Genomic DNA, 21,791 nt, shown 5'->3' with positions numbered 1-21,791 from the left:
GTAAGTGATTACCTACAAAAAGAAATTCACTTACATTTTTAATTTAAGACGTCATTATTGACTTGTATTTTATAGGGTGCATGTCTCACAAAAGTTGAAAAAATCGAACATGTTATCATAATATCGGGAGCCAAACTTGGAGGAATTGCATTTTCTGCACCAAAACTTGCCGAAACAGCATTCTCTTCTCCGATAAATATTCCGTCACTCCACATTTTTGATAAAAAAAAATTGGAATTTCCAATACGTTATATTGTTATTGTTCAAAATGGCCCTCACTCACGAAGTTATGTTATAACTCTTATGATTTTGTTTGAATTTAATAAACTCTATATTTTATACTCTTAATTTATATAAACATATACTTTATAAATTTATTTAGCTAAACTTTGCGAGGTTGTCAGTTCGGATGTCGAGCTCACCCGGGTTTTCGTCCCACACTCCCACCGCGTGTTACGCTAGAGAGTTATGCTCTTGTGGCGACACAATGACTGTCAAGTGACAGTCGGCCGTATGGTTCCCCGTGAACGCCCAAGCCAAACTCCGAAGTCAGCGTGAGCCCGGTTAAGATCACATAGTCTTGCCAGAGTGTGGCAATGAGACTTTCCAAATTGAAGAGTGCGGTGACCGAAACACAAAAAAAGAAAGTCGTCGTTCTAAAAAGATAAAAATAAACATAAAAAATTTACTTTCCTGTACCGACATAGGTGGCTTTCTATGTTTTACTCTATGTATCATTTCAACGTATTTATTTATTTTTTTCATGTTTTATGTTTCGTTTTATTTTAAACGTTTTACGTTTAATTTTTGGTTCACTTTGACGGTCTGGTCACAACGTGTGAGTCTTAAAAACTAGTTACTTACCGTTACAAAGAAATTTATTTCTTCCAACATAGATTTGTAGCACAAAAAGATCATACAAACAATCACAATTTAGCATGCCGATCTCTGGAGTGAGTCATCTTCAATTCTCTTTTTGTAAAAAAAAAAGGTTCCTCACATTACATAATACGGAATTTCGATTTGGTTTAAGTAAGAGATTATGATTAAACTGTGAACATGTTTATGGTTAAATGTTTCAAAGCAACCTACATGTTCCCGGGCTCAACCATTTCCTTTCTATATTAATCTTTTTTTGTGTAATGACTTAAAGTTCTAGTTAAGTTTATGATTTTAAAAAGTAAAAAAAGAAAATTGGAAAAACGTTTATAGTTAATACGTTAATAAAAGTCTGGATCAGGTTTCATTCAGCAATTTAATTACGAATACAATCTGTATAGGTGAGACTGACATTGCAAGGCCAAATGCACCAGAACTCGTGGAAGCATATGTTGATCCTCTTGTGATATACCATCATGGTGGTCATGAGGTCCCAAAATTAGGTATGTATATATAAGTTAAATTATGTGGTTATAACTTTTTTACGTACAAATAATCTACATATATTATATATATGTAAAAAATTCCAAAAAATAAAAAATTATTGTACGATCAGTTTTTGTAAGATGGATAGAAAATAATCTTGTTCATTTATTTTAGACTTAAATAGTTGAGACTAGATTATAGAAAAAATCAAGTGTAAAACAAGGGTAAGACATAATATGCATAACACATTTGTTGACTTTTTCTCTTCATATGCAAGACACATGTCAAATTCCTCCATCTTTTTAAAACGTTCATAACTTTTTATACGACATTTTTTTAAAACAATTTCATCTTAATAACGATTGTTTTTTTTATCTTTTATATGAGTACCAAATTGCTATATAAAAATATAAAAAAATTTAGTGGGTTTTTTTATAAATTGTGTTATAAAATTGTGTTTTATTTTTCATAGTGTTTTTTGCATTGTGTTATTTAATTGTTTTTTTCATTGTGTTTTTGTCATAGTGTTTTTTTCATTGTGTTTTTTCTGGTGGCCATTTTCGGTTGATCATTTTCGTTAATTTTTATTCGACGAATTTTCGGTAAATTTTTCGGCGATTTTTCTGGTAAATTTTTCCGGGGATTTTTTATCAGTGACTTTCCGACGAATTTTCCGGCGAAATTTCTGAAGACTTTCCGGCAAGATGGTGGCAGTGGACGGTGGTGGTTATGGGAGATGAGTGAAAATTGAAATGGATTTTTAAGATTAATTAAGTGAGTTTTTGAAATCAAATTAAGTGGGTTTGTAACATCCCGAAATTTCCAAGTAATATTAATTATGTTACTTAATAATAGAAAGAAAGTTTACCGGGTTATCAGGAAATAAATAATAGAATAGGAGTTGGTATGGGTCGGGCTAGTGTTGGGTAATGGATGTGGGTTGTGGACTTGGATTAATTAGGATGGGTTAAATGAGAATGGGCCTTAGGTCCATGGGATCTCAGGGATATAAATACCCTAACACCCCAAAATATCTTCACTCTATCTTTATCCAAGCACACTCCACACACACCAAACACACCCAAAACCGCCGCCGGCCGGGCCGAGAAAAAAGGAAGGATCGAGCGAGGTCCGGGTAAGAGAAAAAGATTAGTGGTGATACCAAGATAAACGAGATCCAAACAAGCTCAAAAGGTATGATTCTTGATCTTGGAGGTTTAAAGATCCGAGCTTTTAGTGTATAAACGACCGAAAATGGTCGGGAAGTGTAGTGGGTGGTATTGAACCTTAACATGGGTGTTAAAATCGCCCGAAATGTTGATCAGAAACCGAAACAGCGAACATCTGGGCAACTTCGCCTTCATCTGGGCAACTTCGCCTTCAAGCGATGAACTTCGCTGCAAGCTAAGTTCGCCTGATGAACTTCGCCTGCAAGCTAAGTTCGCCTGATGGCAAGTTCGCCTGAGGTTTAAGTTCGCCTGATGATAAGTTCGCCTGAGGTTTAACTTCGCCTAAAGCTAAGTTCGCCTGAGGTTTAACTTCGCCTAAAGCTAAGTTCGCCTGAGGTTTAACTTCGCCTAGAGCTAAGTTCGCCTGAGGTTTAACTTCGCCTAGAGCTAAGTTCGCCTGAGGTTTAACTTCGCCTAAAGCCAAGTTCGATTAGGAAATAAATTAAAAGCGATAAGTAAAAGTAAGCTAATACTAGGCCACCAGATTAGATCAGGCGAGTATTGATACGTGTAACTTGTACAGTCAGCCAAGCTCAGTTAAAGAAGGGATTTACAGCTATCAGAAGAAAGAAGCAGAGTTCAGGTGAGTTTCTAGCCCCATTCCTTGTTATGTTTTCGGGGCTGTGTGCATACTCGATGTGTTGTTAATACATTTATCCTAAGTGATAAGTGTATGTCATATGTGATATGTGTGATAGATATGAATGATTGTTTGTCGGTACGCGAACGATCTTCGGATATTGCGCGTACTGTCAGGTTAAAAATAAAGGTACGAATATTATATATCGAAGATGTATGAATATTTCAAATGAATACTTGTCGGGGCGTGAACGATCTTCGGATATTGCACGTAACGACAAGGGGTATAGTTGTTAAATGAATGAGGTAAGGAATGCCTATAGTGTTCTTATGTTATAATGTAAGTATGTGTATATAGGTACACGAATGGCATGTGAGTTCTACGTTCGACATAGTAAGTTAGGATGGCAAATCCCTCTAGCTTCTGTCGGACATAGACTCGGCTGGTGATGGCGTAGTTAAGGACTGCGAGCCTTATACGTGAAGTAGATGATATACGTAAACGTAGATAAGGACTGCGAGCCTTATACGTGAAGTAGATGATATATGTAAACGTAGATAAGGACTGCGAACCTTATACGTAATGTAGATAGGCGTCAGCATAGGAAAGGACTGTGAACCTTATACGTGCTGTATTTGTAGCATAGGGGAGGACTGCGAACCTCGTACGTGCTATGAATTAGGTTGCAACATAGGGAAGGACTGCGAACCTTGTACGTGTTGTGGATGTATTTCAGCATAGGAAAGGACTGTGAACCTTATACGTGCTGTATTTGTAGCATAGGGGAGGACTGCGAACCTCGTACGTGCTATGAATTAGGTTGCAACATAGGGAAGGACTGCGAACCTTGTACGTGTTGTGGATGTATTTCAGCATAGGAAAGGACTGTGAACATTATACGTGCTGATTTTGTAGCATAGGGGAGGGCTACCGGGTTCGGGGCCTTACAAGTTGGTATCAGAGCATAAGTTCGAGAGATTTAAGCATCCTACGTGCTTAGACTCGAACAGAGAATGGGATTTAAGTAAGAAAGGAAAGAAGATGCCAGTTCAAGAATGCCATGTGTCGCTCAAGCAAGATCAGTAAAGGTAAAGTGCATGATTAAATGACATATGTTAATGAGAAAGGAAAGATATGTGAACGATAAGGATAGAAGTAATTGATTGTTTGATGTGACTAACTGCTTAAGTAGAACCAGCACAAATAGACTCATAAAGGGAAGTGTATAGGACACGGAAAGCAATGTGATCAGCTAGTCACAGCTGGCCACTGTTATTACCTGTTAGCCTTGCTATCCTTGTACTATATAGTTCCTTGAGTGAGGATGCTTGTGTTGTCCCTTTTAGAATACTGATGGTTGGAGCTGGAGAATTTGTGGGAACTGGGGGTCGCACTGGACGTCGTGGCAGGCCTCGTCTTGTCCGGCAACCCTCGGTAGAAGAAGTTTCCCACACCGAAGATGAAGGAAGCGCCGCTGGAGGAGACCAGAACAACAACGAAGAAGTTCAACTTAGCCCTGCAGTTCAAGCAGCCATTGTTCAAGCTGTAGTTGCTGCTGTGAAGAACCTGAATCCCGAAGGATCTGCTGGAAGCCGTGAACGAACTGCTGAAGGGGCGGGTGGTGATGGTAGGAAGGATGGGGAAGGAGAAAGAGGGGCCTCGAGTGAGGATAAGTCTGTGAAAGTCGATGACAGGAGAAGAGGCCAAGGTGGGTGCAACTATAAGTCCTTCAAAGGATGCGACCCGCCAAAGCTGACTGGTTTGGGAGACGCAATCGCTACTCTCCAATGGATAGCCACAATGGACAAGGTTATCCGCATTAGCGAATGCCGTCCCGACCAAGCTGTGGGTTATGCTACTCAGTCATTTGAGGAAGAAGCTATGTATTGGTGGGAAGGTGTGGAGCAGAGAAAGACTAGGGATGAGATCAAGGCGTTGAGATGGGACGATCTGAAGGAGTTGGTGATGAAAAAGTTCTGCGCAGATGCCGAGGTTGAAAGGACGGAGATGAAGTTCTTGAATTTAAAGGCCGGTACGATGACGCATCGTGAGTATACTACTGAATTCAACCGACTATCTAGGTTGGTGCCTGATATGGTTGACACTGAGGTCAAAAGAATCAAATGTTATGTGAGGGGATTGCCACAAAAAGTCCGCATGTTGGTCAGGGCAAATAAACCTGCTACTTTTGACTCTGCTGTTGAACTTGCAGAACTGGTTTATGCTGACCTGGCTGAGGACGATGTGGTGGTGGGGGAAAAGAAGGAAAAGAAATGGGTTACCTCTGCTAAGCGGTCTGGCGAGATGGTGACAACAACTGATGAGAGGAAGGCCAAGGTTGGGAATAAGGATGCGTGTAAGACGTGTGGGCGAGTGCACCCGGGGGAATGCAGGATTGGGACAGACAGGTGCTATCGGTGCGGAAAGGGTGGGCATTACTCTCGAGACTGCCCTGATCGTCCAAAGTGCTACAAATGCGGAAAAGCTGACCACATGGCTAGGGATTGCAAGGAATCAGGGGCGGGAGGTGCGGAAAGATAAAGACTTGGGGAAACTGCAAAGAGGAACGCTTGATGAAGGAATAATTGTTCATGCAATGGTTTTATTAAGTTGCTTTTGCTTAAGAACTTGTTGTGTGTTAAGGTTTAAAACTTATCGTTATCAGTGATGTGTAATATATTGAGTAGGTTATGAATGATTATTATGTTATGATGAAATGTTGTTTTAGATAATAGTGTTAAAAGTACTAATCAAAGCCCTTGTAGGTATGAGATGAGTTGTGGTACATCGAGGGTCTCATGGACAAGGTACCTTAAATAGCTAAAACACATGACCACCATTCGATGACTGCAAAGTCGGAAGTAAGAAGGGTAACTCAGAAAACAAAGGCGATTCAATAAAGCGTGTAAATATAAGAAGTTTTCCTTTTATAGGGAATAAGTTAGGTTTCGGGGACGAAACCTCTTTAAGGAGGGAAGACTTGTAACATCTCGAAATTTCCAAGTAATATTAATTATGTTACTTAATAATGGAAAGAAAGTTTACCCGGGTTATCAGGAAATAAATAATAGAATAGGAGTTGGTATGGGTCGGGCTAGTGTTGGGTAATGGATGTGGGTTGTGGACTTGGATTAATTAGGATGGGTTAAATGAGAATGGGCCTTAGGTCCATGGGATCTCATGGATATAAATACCCTAACACCCCAAAATATCTTCACTCTATCTTTATCCAAGCACACTCCACACACACCAAGCACACCCAAAACTGCCGCCGGCCGGGCCGAGAAAGAAGGAAGGATCGAGCGAGGTCCGGGTAAGAGAGAAAGATTAGTGGTGATACCAAGATAAACGAGATCCAAACAAGCTCAAAAGGTATGATTCTTGATCTTGGAGGTTTAAAGATCCGAGCTTTTAGTGTATAAACGACCGAAAATGGTCGGGAAGTGTAGTGGGTGGTATTGAACCTTAACATGGGTGTTAAAATCGCCCGAAATGTTGATCAGAAACCGAAACAGCGAACATCTGGGCAACTTCGCCTTCATCTGGGCAACTTCGCCTTCAAGCGATGAACTTTCGCCTGCAAGCTAAGTTCGCCTGATGAACTTCGCCTGCAAGCTAAGTTCGCCTGATGACAAGTTCGCCTGAGGTTTAAGTTCGCCTGATGATAAGTTCGCCTGAGGTTTAACTTCGCCTAAAGCTAAGTTCGCCTGAGGTTTAACTTCGCCTAAAGCTAAGTTCGCCTGAGGTTTAACTTCGCCTAGAGCTAAGTTCGCCTGAGGTTTAACTTCGCCTAGAGCTAAGTTCGCCTGAGGTTTAACTTCGCCTAAAGCCAAGTTCGATTAGGAAATAAATTAAAAGCGATAAGTAAAAGTAAGCTAATACTAGGCCACCAGATTAGATCAGGCGAGTATTGATACGTGTAACTTGTACAGTCAGCCGAGCTCAGTTAAAGAAGGGATTTACAGCTATCAGAAGAAAGAAGCAGAGTTCACGTGAGTTTCTAGCCCCATTCCTTGTTATGTTTTCGGGGCTGTGTGCATACTCGATGTGTTGTTAATACATTTATCCTAAGTGATAAGTGTATGTCATATGTGATATGTGTGATAGATATGAATGATTGTTTGTCGGTACGCGAACGATCTTCGGATATTGCGCGTACTGTCAGGTTAAAAATAAAGGTACGAATATTATATATCGAAGATGTATGAATATTTCAAATGAATACTTGTCGGGGCGTGAACGATCTTCGGATATTGCACGTAACGACAAGGGGTATGGTTGTTAAATGAATGAGGTAAGGAATGCCTAGAGTATTCTTATGTTATAATGTAAGTATGTGTATATAGGTACACGAATGGCATGTGAGTTCTACGTTCGACATAGTAAGTTAGGATGGCAAATCCCTCTAGCTTCTGTCGGACATAGACTCGGCTGGTGATGGCGTAGTTAAGGACTGCGAGCCTTATACGTGAAGTAGATGATATACGTAAACGTAGATAAGGACTGCGAGCCTTATACGTGAAGTAGATGATATATGTAAACGTAGATAAGGACTGCGAACCTTATACGTAATGTAGATAGGCGTCAGCATAGGAAATGACTGTGAACCTTATACGTGCTGTATTTGTAGCATAGGGGAGGACTGCGAACCTCGTACGTGCTATGAATTAGGTTGCAACATAGGGAAGGACTGCGAACCTTGTACGTGTTGTGGATGTATTTCAGCATAGGAAAGGACTGTGAACCTTATACGTGCTGTATTTGTAGCATAGGGGAGGACTGCGAACCTCGTACGTGCTATGAATTAGGTTGCAACATAGGGAAGGACTGTGAACCTTGTACGTGTTGTGGATGTATTTCAGCATAGGAAAGGACTGTGAACCTTATACGTGCTGATTTTGTAGCATAGGGGAGGACTGCGAACCTCGTACGTGCTATGAATTAGGTTGCAACATAGGGAAGGACCGCGAACCTTGTACGTGTTGTGGATGTACTATGGTATAGGGAAGGACCGCGATCCTTGTACGTACCATAAATGGTGAACATAGGTAAGGACTGCGAACCTTGTACGTGTTCATGACCTTGAGTACAGGTATAGACGGTGAACTATGAACGTACTCTCGGTAGACTGAGGTTAGTGATTGTAGATATGTATATATGTATGGTAGCAAGTATGTATGTAGAACAGAAGGGTAACTAGTGAAGTATGTATATGTATCTACGGATGTGTATGTATGTGTATGTATTGCATGGCGTTCGATTAACTAGAACTCACTCAGCGTAGCTGACTTTTAGTATGCACGCAGGTGAGCTGATTATAGAGTTAGCATGAGGATGACACACGGCATGGATTGAACGGCTGGCATCTGAAGAAAGAAGTAAAGATGTTTTAAATATAAAGTTTTGTGTTATGGTATCAAAGAAAAGATTTAATGTTTTGTAACAAATGATTGATGTTTTATATTCCGCGAAAAGTTTTAATAAACTCTGATTTGAAGGACTGTGTTTATGAGTAAATCCGACGTTAAAGTAGGGCTACCGGGTTCGGGGCCTTACAGGTTTAAATATTAAAGTAGTAGACTAAAATACCCTCCTTCCTAGCCTTTTTAGAAAAATCAAACTTTTTATTTGAACATTTCTCTTCAAATGAAATGGAATATATATATATGTATAGAGAGAGAGAGAGAGAGGGTGATGTTACTATACTATAATTGCTTAACGTATGATAGGTACGCGAAACGCTCAAAGGCAAAAATAAAAACGCTCAAAAGCAAAAATACTAAAACACTCAGCCAATAAACTAAAACGCTCAAAAATAGTTTTCGTGAACAAAAGTAAAAAATTGATCGATTAACGATCCAAAACTATTTATTTCGGTGAACCAATGATTAATTGTATATGTATTAACGATTTCGAGATCTTGTGATGTGATTTCATGGATCAATTTCATGAAATATAAGTATTCTTGTACATATTTACGTTAAGCAATTATTGTATTCTATCTTTTCTCTCTCTCTCTCTATATATATATATATTTGATTTTTTTTAGAACCACTTTGAGTTTAAAATACTCCATAAAACTCAACGTAACAATTTCTTTTTGAGATTTTATTTACATATATGTAAGCTTTGTAGGTTACATTTACGTAGAAAAATTACAAAATTTTTTACGCACCGAGTCGAATTTTTACATAGTTGTAACGGACGTTTAAATTGGTGTAATCATTGTACATCTTTATTTTCTCTTCTACTTAATTTTTTAATTAGATTTAATCTCTACCACATAATCTATCCTATTTAATTAAATGTGTGGTTACGAATGAATTTTTAAAACTCAACAAGTTTTCAAATTATCTCTCCCATATATACATGGGAATTACATTTTGAGAACTTGATAAATTGTTAAAACTTTAAAAACTCAATATGAACCACACATTTAATTAAATGAGTATAAAATGTGTGGCTGAGATTAAATTTAATTAAAAAATGAATCAGGAAAGAAAATAAAGATTTTTGATGATTACACAAATTTAAATGTTAGTTACACATGTGTAAAAAGTCGACTCGGTGTGTAAAAAAATATTGTATTTTTTTAACGTTACTAACACTTACATATTACATATGTATAAAAAATTGAAAAAAAATTGTTACATTAAGTTCTTTCGAATTCTTAAAACTTAAATTGGTTCTCAAAAGAAATCAATCATATATATATGACAAAAATCCAATTTGCCTCCCTGAAAAATATCGTCGCGAGATGGAAAAAGCACTGAAAAAGAATTTGCGCATGTTGTGCACCTGTGTTTTCTGTTGACTTAGTGATGTTACCATTATGCCCTTTTATAATAATAATATCAACTTTAACAACAAATCTTCATCATCTACCCAAATTTTCACCATCATCATACTCACTCAAACCTAGATCTTCATCATCATCATCATACAACACCAAACCTAGATCTTCATCATCATCATACTCACACCACCACCAACGTACCCCCTTCACCAAACCCGGAAACCCTAAACGCATAAACCCCAAACCCTAAAACATAATTCCGACGGAAGTGACCGTCGGAAAATCAAGAATACGTTGCCAGAAGTTCAAGAAAAATGTCCGGATTTGAATTTGGACGGAGGTGACCCAGAAACCCTAGCCGCCACCATCACCGTCTTCCTGTTTTTGGAACCCTAGCCGCCACCACCACCACCATCTTCATCCGGTAACAGTTCATGCTGGCGGTAACCCTATCCAGCGCCACCACCGCCGTCTTCCTATTGTCGGAAAAACGAACCGGTCTCCTACACCACCGTAGAGCTATCGCCGCCACACATCTCTCTCTAGCCGCCACCATCATCGTTTTCATAATTTCTTCAATTTACAATCTTGATTCCAGAATCTTGAAACCCTAAACTCACTAGTTGGAAAGGGTTTAAAGTTTGATAGTTTCAAAGTGGTTTATGTTATGCATATGAGGATGATTATGAGATTCAGATGAAAAAGGAATTGTTATGGATGGATATGAAATTTTATGTTGCTGTTAGTATAAATCAAATTTAGATTTTGATTATTATTATTATTATGGATATGGATATGAGGACATGAGGATGATATGATTAATGATGATGATAAGATTATTAGTATTATTATTATTATTATTATTATTATTATTATTAAGAGATGATTGCCAAAATGCCCTTGGCATCCGTCAGTCAACGACGGTCAACTAACGGAAAGGAGCCAAAAAACCCGCTGGAGAAACACAGGTGCGCAACATGCGCAAATTCTTTTTCAATGGTTATTCCATCTCGCAATGATATTTTCCAGGGAGGCAAATTGGAATTTTTCTATATATATATACATACGCATATGGTATCATTTTAGAACTTAAAATATTTTTAAAATTGTTTTTATATATTTACTTTATTTGAGACTAGTTTTATCATATTTTAAAAAAGGTTTGATTACATATATAAATCACAAGTTTACACGTGTAAAATATATGTAGTAACAAATTTACATATGTATTTTAAACCATAAATATATGTGCAAAAACTAATTTTAATAACTGTAATCATAAATATTGATATAAGAAGTGATAAAACAACACTCCAACGATATGAACATACAATTGTTTTTTTAGAAAAAAACGTTAGTTATTAAGAGTTTCTTAAGATTCTTAATTAATTTAAGAGTTATATATATATATATATATATATATATATAATAGATAAAGGACCCAATACAATAATCTCTTATCATATGTTATATACGTGACACCCTAAACCATTGATTTCAAAAACACGAGGTGAAAAATTTGTAAATTATTTTAATTTGTTTCCATCCTAATTAACTGTTACGCCAATTCAACCATCGTCACCGTCGTCATTTGGAGATACTACTTCAATTGAATTGAATTGAATTGAAATACACCATTTGTAGACACCCATTTGCAGAACTTCAAATACGTTCCATATTTGTTCATATGATGGAATCAATGATCAAATTGACGGTCGATTGATGGTTTAAACCTCACTATCACCAATTTATATAAGAGATTTTTGAACGTTTAAAGGTTTGTTCGAGTGTTTTAAAGTTTTTAGTTTCTGGGTGTTTAATTTTTTGAACTAAACTTCTTCATTTCTTGTTTTGAACTTCTTAGTTTTTGTTTTGAACGTCTTAGTTTTTGTTCTAAACTTCTTAGTATTAAGTTTTGTTCCGAACTTCTTAGATTTTTGTTCTGAACGTTTAAATGTTTGTTCAAGTGTTTTTAAAGTTTTTTGCTTCCGGGTGTTTAATCTTTTGAAATGAACTTCTTAAAATTTTGTTTTGAATTACTTAGTTTTTGTTCTGAACTTTTTAGTTTTTTTTTTGAACTCCATAGTTTTAAGTTTTGTTATGAACTTTTTAGATTTTTGTTCTGGACGTTTAAAGGTATGTTTTAGTGTTTTTAAATTTTGTTGTTTCTAGGTGTTTAATTTTTTGAACTAAACTTCTTAAATTTTTGTTATGAACTTCTTAGTTTTTGTTTTAAACTTCTTAGTTTTAAGTTTTGCTTCGAATTTCATAGATTTTAATACACTTTTGTTTAAACGTATAAATGAAAATGGAAGTACGTTTGTAAATATAGTGTAATAAAAAAGTACTATGTTTAGTAGTTACGATTAATTAGAGTTGTATTCGAATTTTTTAAGCATTACAATGTTTATTGTTTAATTCAGTTTGCAACACATTTTGCAAATCACGGTATCAATATATGACATGGTTTATAAATTGGATGTGGCTCAATGGTAGAGCACTCACTTTACTAGTGAGAGGTAAGGGGTTTAAACCTCACTATCACCAATTTCTATGAGAGATATGAGGGATGACCCTGGCTTGCTAGGGTTCGAGTCCTGATCTCACCCGGTTTTACCGGCTCCTCGCTGTCACGCCGTTAGGCGGGCGTGGGGGTCGGGTTTTATCCGGTGAATCCCTCAATAGGGTGGACCGATAGGGGCTTCGTCCGTCCGGAATAGTGTCCGACTCGGGCTACCTTTGGCCAATAGAGACCACGCACGGAGTACCCAGCGTTACTTGGTTGGTCGTTCAAAAAAATATATATATACGACACGGTCCACTCAAGTTGAATTATTGGTTTGCTTAAGTGCAATTTTCTATTTCAGAGTATAATAGAAATTCAAATGCTTAACTAAAGATAATTGGCATGGTCCACTCAAATTGAATTAGTAATTTTGTATTTAAAAATCGAATGATTTTTATGGTTTAAATTTGTTCTGGGTTTACTGTAATTTGATTTTGATGTTCGACTTGCATATTGATATGGAGAAATTGAAGAGACAAGTGGACGAAGAAACCGTGAATTAATTTTAGGTTATTTACATTTATGCCACCACGTAGTTTCACTTTGGAATTGAAATGGACGGTGTAGAGTATCGTGTACGTTTTGTACAATTAACATATTATTGTATGTTAACTTATCTCTATATATCTATAGGATTAGGATCATGTGAGAATTATTTTAAAATTGAGAACTTTAAGAACCATTTTGGACAAAAAAAACTCATTTTAAAAAAAATAAAAAAATTATAAAACAAAAAAAAATGCAAAAATAAAAAATGTAAAAAAACCAAAAAAATTTTATATTTTATCTCAGTTTCAAAAAAAAAATTTCAAAAAAATTTTGGTTTAGCAAAATTATATACATATGCATAATACTTATTTTTTAACTTTTATACATGTTATTCTTTATACACATATGTACAATTAAGATAAATAATGATGTACATATGTGTACATTATGTAAATCGAGATTAAATACAAATATACATATTTGTATAATTTAGTTTTTTTATTATTTTTATAAAACCGGGAAGAAAAATAAAAATATTTGGTTTTTTTTTTTACTTTTTTACAAATTTTCTTTTTTTTTTGTTTTATAATTTTTTTTTAAATTTTTAAAGGGTTTTTTTGTGAGTCAAAATAGTTCTCAAATTCTAAAGGGTTCTTTTATGATCCTCATCCTATATATATATATATATATATATATATATATATATATATATATATATATATATATATATATATATTTATATATATATATATTTATATATATATATATATAATTGAAAACTTTAAAAGCTCTCTAGTTACTACCTACTTTCTCTCAAACCACAAGATTGTTTTTTTTTTGCAAATTGAGGTTTCTCATGAATTTGACCCGGATTCATAGGTATGTGTCACAACAAATCTAGATAGCCCTTAAACGGGCTATAACATCTTATTAAATTAAAAATTAATCTCGTCAAATATTTGATATGAAAATTTTATAAAATAAGGATGTACTAAAAATTAATATTTTATTTTAAAAAGATATTATTTATAATTAATAAACAATTTTATAGTAAAAAAAATAAGCGGGTCATAGGTCTCACCAAACCCATATATCTTTTAAACATGGTTATAACATCTCATTTATTTATGAACCCTTCCATCATCAAATCAAAAGTATATTATTTATTTTTTATAAAAGATAAACTTTTGTAGGTTCCCAGCCGGATCTACACAGGAGTATCTCGTACACGGAGGGTGCGGAATCCCCTAAGTATAAGATTACGTGTGTATATACGAGATAACGTAATGAATATGTAGTAAACACTAACAAGTAAAAGAAAGGCTTAATTGTTATTAGCTTCTAGAGCTCTTAACCGATAAACCAGCCGTCCACAAACTATAACCCAAAAGTTACAAAACATAAAGCCGAAGTTAGGTTATATAGGCATGCGACAACTTCGCCAAACACACTTGGAGAAGTTGTCCGTAACTTCGCCTACTGGCTAACTTCGCTAATAACTAAACATTAACCAACAAGTTCACCAAAACGTAACAAACAATATACTGATTACAGACACGATAAACTAAAGACTAATGAACTACTGGTATATTGCACCAACAGACTCCCCCTTGGCAGTAGCTTCATTTCTCTTATAGCTTCGTCTCGTCTTGTAATCCAAAAAGCTGTACCAACGATCTTTATGCATGCACACCGTGTCTCACACAAACTAAGACCACCCTTTGATACTTCTTTGCCTCATATTTCCAAGCAGGAATATAAAAGATCTTCTTTTCATTTAGTACCTGCAAATCAGCTTTAGACAAGTTAACCAGGTGCATAGGATCATACACCCTTAAGATCTCTAGTTCATCCTGATCTTCCATCACAGCTTCAGCAGTTTGGCAGTCAACATACCACCATTTAAGGTTTTTCATCACATCCGGAGGCATTGTCTTCATCGGAACCTCTTTTAGACATCAAACAGGTTTGTACTTCATCACCATCCAAGAATCTACTCGCAACCCCCTTTCAGTATCTTCAATCAATTTACCCTTCCGAGGCTTTAACAACATATCCTCACTCCTATTAATCAACCTCAGACGTGCCAAATCCTTCACCTCACATTCAGGCAATGTGTTGAACGACCTCAGCTTCTTTGAAAAGTACTGAATCCCATAATACCTCTTAACCACAAACAACTTGAGTTGATCATCATAAAGCCAACAGATGATTCCTTTCTTCGACTCAGCACATCCTTTGATATTATAACTCATCTTGAACATCGGAAGTACCACTGGTTTCTTTGTCTTGACAAACCAATGAACACATTCTTCTTTCCACCTAGGTTGTTCCTCCCATTCAGAATCACCCGACACACTGTCATCTTGACTCAACTGTTCTTGACCACCACTAGGAATATCATGTTCAATACTAACATCCGGTATCTTAACTTCTTCTAAACCACCGTCAATCTCAATCTGTTCGCCAATCTTTTCAATCTCACTAAAAGATAACACATCCTCAACCGTATCGTCCTCATCATCCACCACAACAGTCTCACCACCTGCACTGCCAGACGGAGCAGTAGACTCCTCCTGAGATGTGGAAGCCCCAAGAGTTTGTTCAGTTCTTGGCAGCTCACCACCTGCATCTTTCGATGCATTGGGATCATCATCTCTTTTGTCCCTCCTCTTTGTCCTCAATTCGTCTCCTTTGCAACTACTTTCCCCCCTGAGATGCTAAGAACTGCTTAAGAGCATAAAATTTTTTACCATGTTCGATCAGGAGAGACGACTGAATTTGATTTTCAGCTACAAAATGTTGAATAGCCTGAGTTTGAATGAGATTGATCTTTGATTGCTCAGCTACAACACGTTCCAGAGCCGCTATCTGCTCTGAATCTGATATAGAAGTATCAAATGCAAAGGACATATGAGAGATATCCTGAGAATACGGTGGTGGGATACCCAAGGTTACTGGTATCTCTGATATAGACGGAGTAGTAACCGGTGGTGGAATTGTAACCGAGGACCCAACAGTAGCCACCAAAGTAGATTAAACAAACATGGCCACCACTTCAGATGGAGTAACAGTACGCGTTAGTAAAGGAACAATCTCTGGCGCTGACATCTCAACCGTAGATGGTACAATAGCGGTGCTGACAAAGCCACCGTTGGTATACCAGATATCACTAGTAACGGAGCAGATGAGGATGGTACAAGTGTAGACATACCAGACCTGTGGAGGAGCAAAGTGAACAACGCTCGAGCTTTCACCAGCCCTAGCCTTTTTGGATCTACGGACTAGAGTATACAACTCTTTCTCATAATCAAAGTCACTGTCATCATCAGAATCTTTCTTTCATTTCCCCTGTATCCTTTCCTGAGTGGCTAGAACCCTCTGTGCCTTATCTGTTGACGAATCAAATAAGGTTTCTTCAGAATCTTCAGCTGATGGTATTAATGGTCCCACAGACGTAGCAACCAACGGAACCTGAACCCCAGACACATCAACCAACGAAGCTTGAACTTCAGAAGTATCAACTGCAGACATATCGAAAAATCCTTTCCCACCAAAGGCAGCATCAAGATCTACCTCCTCTGCGGAAGACATAGCAGGGGCAATAAGTGGATCATCCAAAACCTGAGGACCTTGAACTGGAGCATCTTGAACTTGAGCATCTTAAACCACAGGAGGTGGTTGTAGGATATCAGCTTGTCCTTGAACAGGATCAGCAAATCCATCATCTGGTGGAGAAACGTAGGCTGGATTCACAAGAGACCCAAACAAAGCGGTGTGCCTCGGACGACGGTCAACGTTACTCCGTGAACTTGAAGTTCGACACTGAGCAAAGATTATCTTATTCACACTTTCCACAAAAGAAACAGGACGACGCTGTGGAAGATTCGGAGCTACGTGATTAAGTATCATCTATAAAAACCTGGGATACATCAATAATCGTTCCCGAGCCACTGCCCTCCGTTGACGATCGATCTCATAAAACACCAATTGACCAAAGCTAAACGTTTTATTGTATGTCAACGTGGTCCTAGCAGATTGAATTGTCGCACCCATACCATCAGAACTAGCTTTTCGACCAGACATGCACACAATCACACATGCATAAAGAAACGCCATTGGTCTAGCAGAAACCCCATTCGAAGTTGAGAGTCTTCCAAATGACTTGAGTAACCCATGAGAAGAAATGCCCCGTTTCTAAAAGTCACTGGATACTCAGTAGGATCCTGAGTAGTTTCATTCCCGAATTGTAGAGCTTCCCGTATCTGATTGGCTGAAAAATTTACTACTTGTCATTAACAGTAGCACGCATAACCGGAGGCTCCACACGACAATCATACTCAGCCGTTCTCCAAAAATCTTCAATATTCGGCAAAGAGATCGGAAGAATCCATGAGCGTATGAGAAACAAAATAATCTACGCGTAATCCTCAGCTCCACGAGTATCTTTGTCTAAAGTGACATACATGTTGTGACCCAGAAAGAATTTCCTCTTATCTCCGTCTCCTCCATCACCACCTGTGCCACCAGCACCGGCAACCTCAGCCATATCTGTAGTTCAAAACGATCCAAGTTAGGAAAATGCGTTAACAGTTGTTAACTTCGCCTGAAATATTAATGGCGAAGTTAGATGTCCAGCGAAGATTATCTGTGATAATAAAGGGGCCGAAGTTAATAACTAGGCGAAGTTAAAATAACTTCGCCTGTATGGAACTTCGCTCATTGAACAGCAAAGAATTAAGCACCCCCTTTTCTTTTGTGCAAATGAAGACAATCAGATGATCATCGCTGAATATCTAGGGTCCGATAAAGGCTACCAGCAACACGCTTAATCATAACCAACAACGATGAAGGAGAATTAATTGCCGTTTGTCAATATCAAGAAAAAATCACTAACATCGTATGTTTAGAAAGAAATAACATAACCAGATATTCAGTTATGAATCAACAAGGGGTTATAAACCTTAGAAGAGCAAAAACAGATTTGGACAAGGTTGATTCGAAAGATAAGTTCGCCGAGGGTTTAAGGTAGTTGGTTTGACCTTGTTTGACCATTGTGACATTTATATAGTTTAAGAGAACCCTGGAGGCGAAGTTAGGGCAACTTCGCCCTTATTGACAACTTCGCCATAGCGAAGTTACATTATATTAAACATTTGACAAAGCATAGCTCAATAACGAGTAGCCCGTGATTTAATAGAAAAACTGCTTCAAAAATAAAGAAAATTAAGGTTGGCGGGATCAAATTTCAGTCTTTGAGAGCACTCAGTGCGTTTATAAAAAGATCCGAACATGGAATCATATTGATTAAGGTGTTGTCACAAGGATTCGTGTTCAGCATTATTATGACATAGAGAAACAGGTTGAAGGCATGTATATGAAACTTAGCATGATTTTCATTGCTTCCTTGATACGAGTTACGTTCAATTAGGCACAGAATTTAGATGGACATCACTTATGGACCTGTGATGCCTCCTATCTATTCTCAAGGCGTATTTGGCTTTCCCCAGATCATCCCAATTTGAGTTCAACCCCCTAGTGCTTGATCAATGGATGTACATGAGATTCTGCTTTACATGCCTTTCATTAAGTGTGTGCAGGACTCATTTAAGTGCCTCATACTTGTAGTATTAGGCTTTTGAATTGCAATGGCAATAACTTCATATAACATTTTTTTTTGCTATAACTGAAGTAAAGAAACAGAATATATTTTTGTTTTATGATCAAGACACTAACGGGCTCATGTATGACTGGGTAATCACTTTTCTGCCTATCATTCGGAAAGATATATGTGGAGACATGCACATTTCTTCAAAATGACTCTCCACATTAAATCTAGAAAATTTAGTTTGTATCACTTCAACTTTTACGCATAATGGAAAGCTACCTTGCCAAACAATGACTGTTCTAAAGCCTTTTAAGCTTAATAACTTCACCCGTTAGGCATACAAAATCAATTTATCTATCATTTTCCAAAGGTTGAATCAATTTTCAATTTAAAAACCAACTTTGAAGCTTCTTGAAAAGCTATAGACTGAATGATTATATCACTTCCTAGAGAAAACAGTAATACATTTTAAATTCAATCGCTCGTCACTTCTTAGTTCTTAGGTGAATGGCTATCCTGTAGGTCCAGTTAGTTAACAGGACCAAACACATATAAATATGTGTCCCTCAAACTTAAAGCTACCGACGTAGTTTTCAGCGAAGGAATAAAACACATCACAATCACCCCAGACGCTTTCAGTTTTCAGGTGAATGGCTATCCTATTGAATCTACAAGTAGATCAGAGGACCAAACATATACAAGTATATATCCTTCCAACTTGAGTAGCTGACATAATTCTAAGTGAGAGTGAAATGTTTTTTTTTTGACATAACAAAAAGACACAGTTACTCAGGATTGATCATCCCATTTAACTCAATAAGGTTTTGAAAACGAGAACGGTCAAAAGCTTTTGTATAAAGATCGGCAAAATTATCCAAAGAGTCAACCTTCTCAAGCACGATTAATTTCTTCTCAGCACAATCCTGTATAAAATGATGACGAATGTCAATATGTTTAGTTTTACTATGCTTTACGGGATTGTTAGTTACTGAGACAGCAACAGCATTATCAATTCAAATAGGAGTATGAGTGAAATTCAGACAATAATCTCGCATTTGTTGTTGTATCCACAAAACTTGGGAGCAGCAGTTGGATGCTGACATATACTCTGCTTCACATGTGGATATTGCTACCGAGGTCTGCTTTTTTGCATTGCCACGACACCAATCTACCTCCAAGGAACTAACATCCACCGGTAGTCGACTTCCTATTCTGGTTACAGCCTCCATAGTCAGAATCGGTGTTTGCTACTAGATCCAGTTCACCTCCCTTTGGATACCAGAGACCCAACTTAGGTTTTCCTTTGAGATACCAAAGTATTCTCTTTACGCCTTTCATGTGTGACTCCTTTGGATTAGCCTGAAAACGTGCACAAATACAAACTGCAAACATAATATCAGGTCTAGAAGCAGTTAGATACATTAAATAACCTATTAATGTACGATATTGAGTGGGATCCACATCTTCATCACTGTCAGAGTCAGCACCCAGTTTGTGGTTGACACATATTGGAGTATCATACGGAGTACTTTCTTCTATCTTGAATCGTTTGAGCACGTCGTGAACATATTTAGTTTGATGAATAAACATTGCATCCTTCTTCTGATCTACATGTAAACCTAAAAAGAAAGTTAGTTCACCCATGGCGCTCATCTCAAATCTTTTCATCCTGACCGCTTTAAATTCCAGACACATAGAAATCTTTGATGCCCCGAAGATAATATCGTCCACATAGACCTGGACAAGAAGAAAGTCCTTCCCGTTCCACTTCACAAACAGGGTACCGTCAATCTTTCCTCTCACAAAGCCATTCACCAGTAGGTAGTCAGATAAAGTTGCGTACCAAGCGCGTGGAGCTTGATGTAGACCATATAATGCTTTTGCTGAGTTTGTACACATGATCTGGAAAATCTGGATCTGGAAAGCCTGGAGGTTGCTCGACATATACCACTTCGTCGACTTTACCATTCAGAAAAGCACTCTTAACATCTAACTGAAACACCTTCATCCTTTTGTGAGCAGCGAAGGCCAAGAAAAGTGGAATTGCCTCCAGTCTTGCCACAGGAGCAAACACCTCATTGTAGTCGATCCCTTCTTGTTGATTAAGTCCATTGACTACTAATCTCGCCTTGTTCCGGACGATTACCCCTTTCTCATCTCTCTTGCATTTGAATACCCACTTAGTACCGATTGTATGCACATCTCGTGGCTTCTCACCCAACTGCCATACCTCCATTTTGTTAAACTGAGCCCATTCTTCCTACATGGCTTCAACCCAAGAGCTATCCTTCAACGCCGTCTGATAGTTTTTCGGTTCTATTTGAACGATAAAGCATGCATACAAGCATTCATTCATAATACCAGTGTCTTTAATGCTCACATACACACATGCATTTTCTTCCAAGCTACTTCTGGTTGGCACTCCATCGGAAGGATTACCAATCACATTCTCCAGGGGATGATTCTTGTGGATTCTTGTGGTTTGGACAGAAGAAACTTCCAAGTCTTCACCCAGGTTAGGAGTAAGTTCATCTGCATTATGTTGAGTGTGAAACGGATTTATAAAGTGATCATCACTTGAGACAACAGGTGTTTCTACAGCACTGGACACGTTAGAATTTTTATCTTCAAACTTTGGACGATGCATGATGGCCTCTTCTTCATCAATTAGCATCTGAGTGGCCATCGTTTCTTCTATATCTGCAAATTCAATATATGGTAAATTAAAAGACTTAGACAATTTATCATAATCAAAAGCCTCCTCTGGTCCCATGCTAGGCTTTGGCAACTTGTAACTGGTAATGTTAGTGTTACAGACCACCTCAACCTTATTGTTCGATAAATTAAAGACTCTTCTGTTGGGAGACCCAACCACGTAGCCAACAAGAATACCTTTGTCGACTTTCTCACCAAATTTTAAATTAGTCTTTAAGATCGAACTTGGGAACCCAAAAGGTTCGAGACCTTTCAGATTAGGCTTTTGACCATGCATTAATTCATAACAAGTTTTGTTTAATCTTTTAACGGTCAAAACACGATTAAGGATATAACAGGTTGTGGCGACAACCTCAGCCTAGAACACCACGGGAAGTTTAGCATCTGCCAGCATAGTCCTGACGCCCTCGATTAGTATTTTATTCTTCCTTTCAGCCACTCCA

The 21,791-nt window shown here is 37.5% G+C and overlaps 1 protein-coding gene across 1 annotated transcript in view; it reads left to right on the top strand.

Annotated features, from left to right (window-relative positions):
- Nucleotides 1-21,791, top strand: part of LOC143582102 (uncharacterized) — a 34,456-nt gene that overhangs the window by 275 nt on the left and 12,390 nt on the right. The window contains exons 3-4 of the mRNA XM_077064740.1: nucleotides 76-220; nucleotides 1,281-1,382. Of these exons, the coding sequence (XP_076920855.1) occupies nucleotides 76-220; nucleotides 1,281-1,382 (247 nt within the window). The remainder of the gene's footprint in view (nucleotides 1-75; nucleotides 221-1,280; nucleotides 1,383-21,791) is intronic.

This window comes from Bidens hawaiensis, unplaced genomic scaffold (genome assembly GCF_021521415.1).
Source record: "Bidens hawaiensis isolate Kalapana, Puna unplaced genomic scaffold, B.hawaiensis_p1.1 tig00031452_1, whole genome shotgun sequence".
NCBI classification, from domain to species: Eukaryota; Viridiplantae; Streptophyta; class Magnoliopsida; order Asterales; family Asteraceae; genus Bidens; species Bidens hawaiensis.
This window is presented reverse-complemented; position numbering and strand designations above follow the sequence as displayed.